Below are 5,890 nucleotides of genomic sequence, written 5' to 3'. Positions count from 1 at the left end.
CCTTTAATCCTAGGCACCAAAAGTTAATTCTCTACATCAATACTTATATCAATAATAAACTTTCAAACTTCATGAATTAATATGTAAGACTCACCTTGAAATAATAGATCGCTTAGAAAAAGTGAACTGCAAGATCAATTATGCGGCTACCTATAAAAAAAAAGTTTCGATGTCTTTTTTATTTATTTTAAGAGATTAGGGTTTAAATATTTATAATCTTTCATAAATAGGGTTTGTTTAAAAAACACAATTACAAGCTTACCCTTTACAAATATTTTATTAATAGTATTATTTTTAATCTAAAAAAACAAATTTACCCTTTATAACCATTTTATTAATAATATAATTTTTTATCTAAATGAAAAATCAAACTATTTATTTTAAATACACATTATAAAAATTAAAATTCCTTCTGGCATTGCCCAAAACTTCTCTGATGCATAACGACTTGATTTCAAGCCCCGAAGTTGATCCCCAAGTTCCAAAGTACACAAAACAAATTCAAAACGACATATCGAAAGTCACACGAGGCAAAACATGATTTTGAGAAATCAAAACAACATCGGAAACACACAGGGTGTTACATTCTCCCCCACTTAAAAACAAAATCGTCCTCGATTTTGATCACAAAGTACCACAATACAAACATATACAAAGCACATATACACAATCAAAGCGTAAATACATAAGCATAAGCCCCATGTACCTTAAGGAAAAAGGTAGTGATAACGTTTCCGCATATCGGACTCCGTCTGCCAAGTGAACTCCTCAATAGAGTGATTACGCCACAGAACCTTGACCATCAGAATCTCCTTGTTTCGCAACTTACGCACTTGTGAATCAACAACCTCAACAGGCTGTTCCTCATATGATAGCTCTTGGTCAATCTCAACGCTCTGAGACACAATCACGTGCGAAGGATCTGAGATGCACTTCCTCAACATAGAAACATGAAACACAGGATGTACTAAAGACATGTCTGGCGGCAGAACCAGACAATAAGCCACAGCTCCAATCCTCTCTGAAATCTCATAAGGACCAACGTACCTCTTTGTCAACTTCCCCTTGACACAAAAACGAACCACGCCTTTCATAAGAGAAACCCAAAGAAACAAGAAGTCACCAACCTGAAACTTGATGTCTTTCCTCTTCGGATCAGCGTAAATCTTATGTCGACTAAACGCAATTTCCAACCTACGTTTAATCAACGGTACCTTCTCCGAGGTAACCTGAATAATCTCAGCGCCAGACAACTTCCGCTCGCTGACCTCATCCCAGCAAATAGGAGATCAACACTTGCGTCCGTACAAAGCCTCATAAGGTGCCATCTCAATGCTCGCATGGTAACTGTTGTTGTAGCAAAACTCAATCAACGGAAAATGAGTATCCCATCTACCCTGAAAATCAAGAATGCACATCCTGAGCATATCCTCCAACGTCTGAATAGTCCTCTTAGACTGCCCGACAGTCTGAGGATGAAAAGCTGTACTGAAATCCAACCGAGAACCCAAGGATTCCTGCAACGCTTTCCAAAACCTCGAAGTGAAAACATACCCTCTGTCTGAAACAATCTATACCGGTACCCCATGCAAACTGACAATTTTGTCGATGTACAACTAAGCCAACTTTGAAGCAGAATACGAAACCTTGATCGGAAGGAAATGAGCCGACTTAGACATACGGCCGACTATCACCCAGATGGAATCGTACCCCTGTCGAGTACGTGGTAAACCAACCACAAAATCCATGGCAATCCGCTCCCATTTGCACTCTGAAATAGGTAGTGGCTGCAGATAGCCAGAAGGTCTCTGATGTTCTAGGTTCACCTGCTGGCAAATCAGACACTTGGAAACGTACTCTGCAACATCCTTCTTTATTCCGCTCCACCAATACGTACCCTTGAGGTCATGGTACATCTTGGTAGATCCCTGATGAACACTATAAGCTGACCTATGCGCTTCCTCCAGAATCTGGTCTCTCAAACCATCTGAATCCGGAACGCACAATCTAGAACCAAACCTGAGAACTCCGTCCACAATAACAAACTCAGAATTCCTGTCAAGATGGATCTCATCCATAATCCGTTTTAATTGTGGATCCTCAGCTTGTAAAGCCTTAATCCTATCAATCAAAACCGGTTGCACCTGCAGATGTGCCAACAAACTACCATTCTGAGAAACCTGAAAACCGTAGCCCGAAGCTATCAAACCATGCCACTCTCGAACCATGGGTCTACGCCCAACCTTAGAAATATGGGCCAAACTGCCCGAAGATTTGCGACTCAACGCATCGGCTACCACATTACCCTTACCAGGATGGTACTGAATAGTACAGTCGTAGTCTTTCAGCAACTATAGCCACCTCCTCTGTCTCAGATTCAACTCTCGTTGAGCAAAGATGTACTTCAGACTTTTGTGATCAGTAAAGATCTCGCAAGTCGCACCGTACAAGTAGTGCCTCTAGATCTTCAGAGCAAAAACCACAGCCGCTAACTCCAAGTCATGAGTAGGGTAATTCACCTCATGCTTCTTCAGCTGACGAGAAGCATAGGCGATCACCTATCTATGTTGCATCAACACGCAACCTAAGCCAATTCGAGAAGCATCACAGTTCACAGTAAAACCCTCAATGCCAGAAGGCAACGCCAAAACAGGAGTTGTAGTCAGAATCTCCTTCAGCTTCTCGAAACTTGCCTCACACTTGTTGTTCCACTCAAACTTCACACCCTTCGGTGTCAGCTTAGTTAAAGTGCAAATATTCGAGAGAAATCCTACACGAACCAACGATAGTAGCCAGCTAACCCAAGAAAACTCCTGATCTCGGTAACTGACCTTGACCTCTGCCAATCAATGACCGCCTCAATCTTCTTCGCATCAAACTTGATCCCATCCTTTGACACCACGTGTCCTGAGAAGGTAACCTGTTCCAGCCAAAACTCGCACTTTAAGAACTTAGCATTCAACTGATGCTCTCGCAAGGTCTGTAGTATAGTCCTCAAGTGATAAGCATGCTTTTCCTCACTCCAAGAATAAATCAAGATGTCATCAATGAAGACGATAACAAAGTGATCCAATGAAAACCCGATTCATCATGTCCATAAACGCTGCTGGTGCGGTAGTCAACCCAAACGACATGACCAGAAACTTAAAATGCCCATAACGCGTTCTGAAAGCAGTCTTAGGCACATCGACATCCCGAATCCGCAGTTGATGATACCCGGATCTCAAGTCAATCTTGGAAAAACACTTCGCACCCCGCAACTGATCAAACAATTCATTGATGGGAGGGAGAGGATATCTATTCTTAATGGTAACCTTATTCAACTGCCTGTAGTTGATACAAAAACGAAAGGAACCATGCTTCTTCTTGACATACATAACTGGAGCACCCCATGGAGAAGTACTCGGTTTGATGAAACCACTATCCAGTAGCTCTTGCAACTGCTCCTTCAACTCCTTCGGCTCAGCAGGAGTCATCCGATACGGCAGTATCGAAATTGGACCAGTTCCAGGAACAATATCAATGCAGAACTCGATATCCCGATCAGGTGGTAATCCAGGCAACTCCTCTGGAAAAACATCAGTGAACTCATTCACTATAGGGACAGTGTTCACACTGCCCACCTCAGCATCCATATCTCGAACCACAGCTAAGAAAGCTTGACAACCCTTACTCATCATCTGCTTTGCCTTGATGGCAAAAATCAGATTCTTAGGTGTCTCTGCTTTCTCCTCTTGAAAAGAAAAGGGTAGATAACCTGGAATCCGAAACTCAACCGACTTCCCTCGAAAGTCGATCGAAGCATAATGACGTGCCAGCCAATCCATCCCCAAAATCACGTCAAATGAAAGAACATCCAAAACAGCCAAATCAGCACGCAAGTCTTTTCCATGGATAACCACGGGACATGATGGATAAACAACGTCCACCACCACACAATCAGACAAAGGAGTAGAAACAGATAAAGGTTCGTTCAAAACCGTTGGTGTTACACCCAACTTGGCAGCAAAACACGCAGACACAAAAGAATGGGTTGCACCCGCATCAAATAAAACTAAAGCATCTATGAAGGAAATTTGAATAGTACCTTGCACCACTGCGTTAGATGCATGAGCATCCTGAGGAGTCAAGGCGAAAACTCTGGCCTGACCCTGATTGTGCTGCTGAGAATTCTCTCCAGTACCATAGCTGCTAGAACCTCTACAACCGTTGACACGGCCTCCAAAACCACGCCCTCCAGAACATCGGCCCCGCTGGCCACCAAAAGAAGGGGCAGGTTGAGAAAACCCCGCCGGTGCAGAGAACACTGGTCTCTGACTTTGATAGGATGGCTGAGCAACACTAGCTGCCGATATCTGCTGCCCAGATGCCTGGCACTCTCTGGCAAAGTGACCCGGCTGGCCACAAGTAAAACAACCCCCTGGTGCTAAGCGACACTCGCCTGGATGTCGACGTCTGCAATTCTGGCAGAAAGGAAAACTAGCACCTCCACTATTGCCACACCCAAAACTGCGGCTGCTACCGCTGTTGACTGAACTGTAGGTGTGATAGGAGTATTTTACTCCTATTTAGAGTGTCGTTTCCGCATGCTTTTATTATGTTTTATCACGGTTTTATGGTATTCCGAATGCCTTATTATGTGTTTTAGTATTTCAGGTACTTAGGAGCATTGCGGAAGCATTTTGGTACAAAAGTTGGAAAAGTCGACAAAAGAGATGCGAAAGCTCATTTACAAGTCTGAAAAACCGACCCCGCTGCACTAATTGGAAAATTGGAACCAGCTAGAAGCTTCAAATGAATTTGTGTTCTTCATGAAAGTTGAAGTAGACGTCCTAAGCTTTCCAACGGTTCAAGAATCGACTCAATCGGACATTTCTACACCGAGTTACGAACGTTTGAAAATCGCAATCCAGAGCAGAAAAAGGCAGCTCGAATCGAGCTCCTCATTTAACCAAGGGAGCTCGATTCGAGCATGGGCTTGCTGGAAGGGGGATTTCTGATTTCAAAATGCAACAAGGCTTGATTCTAATTGCTTCTTTGGGCCAAACACTCTTGTAGTTGATGTTTTTATTTCCTCTTTTGTCCAGTACTATATAAACAACATTATCTCCAAATTAGGGAGAGAATTCATAGACAACATTTTACATCATTTAGTTCTCTTTGTAGTTGTCTTTTTTAGTTAGGAGTAGAATAGTTTTAGGGTTTTGTGCCTCCATCTTTTCCACCATTGTTGTGGTGTTGGAGCTTTATGATTTGTGTTGAACAAGAGTTATCTATTAATACAAGTCTTTATTGTTGATTCAATTCTTCCAAGTAAGTATTTATTCAATATGATTTTCCATTTGCTTAGTAGTTATTAGTGATGTTTAGCATGTTTGGCTAAACCCCCATGTTTGGGGATTGATATGAACTCTTAAATGTTGCTTTGAATGAATTTGTATGTATGGCTTGAATAACATGTTTTAATCATTGTTCTTAATGCTTGTTTTAGATTGATCTCCTAAAGCATGATTAGTGTTTGTTTAATGCATTGAGAGATGGTTAAATAGATAGACATATATGATTAGAAGTCTAAGTCGTAACACCGTGAGAGCGGGTTAGGGATTAGGTAGCCGTTGAGTTGGATTAATCATTGCTTGTTGTTTAATTGGTTAGGTTTAGTATCACGAGAGTGAGTTAAGCTTTAATTGGTTGCTCGATAGGTGGTTTTGTTGTTCTTTGAGGCTCGAGAGAGCGGGAACGATGCTTTAGAAACAACTCGGTTCTTGTTGAATGCCATGATGTTCATTTCCGTTTGTTGCAATGTTAATTAGCTAGTATCAGCCTTCAAACACTTTAATCTTATTGTCTTTAATCCTTTTATCATTTAGTTGTTGAAACTTGTTTGCTT

At 41.8% G+C, this 5,890-nt stretch overlaps 1 protein-coding gene across 1 annotated transcript; it reads right to left on the bottom strand.

The window, feature by feature from the left end:
• Window positions 1–670: 670 nt before the first annotated feature.
• LOC126657078 (uncharacterized) lies at window positions 671–3,476 on the bottom strand. The gene is made up of 5 exons (XM_050351701.1): window positions 3,254–3,476; window positions 2,701–2,770; window positions 2,020–2,055; window positions 1,048–1,263; window positions 671–752 (listed from the first exon to the last, which is right to left on the bottom strand). Exons 1-5 carry the CDS (start codon window positions 3,474–3,476, stop codon window positions 671–673), a joined length of 627 nt encoding a protein of 208 aa, XP_050207658.1.
• Between the last annotated feature and the right edge of the window lie 2,414 nt (window positions 3,477–5,890).

The sequence above is a fragment of the Mercurialis annua genome, linkage group LG7, assembly GCF_937616625.2.
Source record: "Mercurialis annua linkage group LG7, ddMerAnnu1.2, whole genome shotgun sequence".
NCBI lineage: Eukaryota > Viridiplantae > Streptophyta > Magnoliopsida > Malpighiales > Euphorbiaceae > Mercurialis > Mercurialis annua.
The sequence above is the reverse complement of the archived record's forward strand: the minus strand, read 5'-3'. Positions and strand labels throughout refer to the sequence as shown.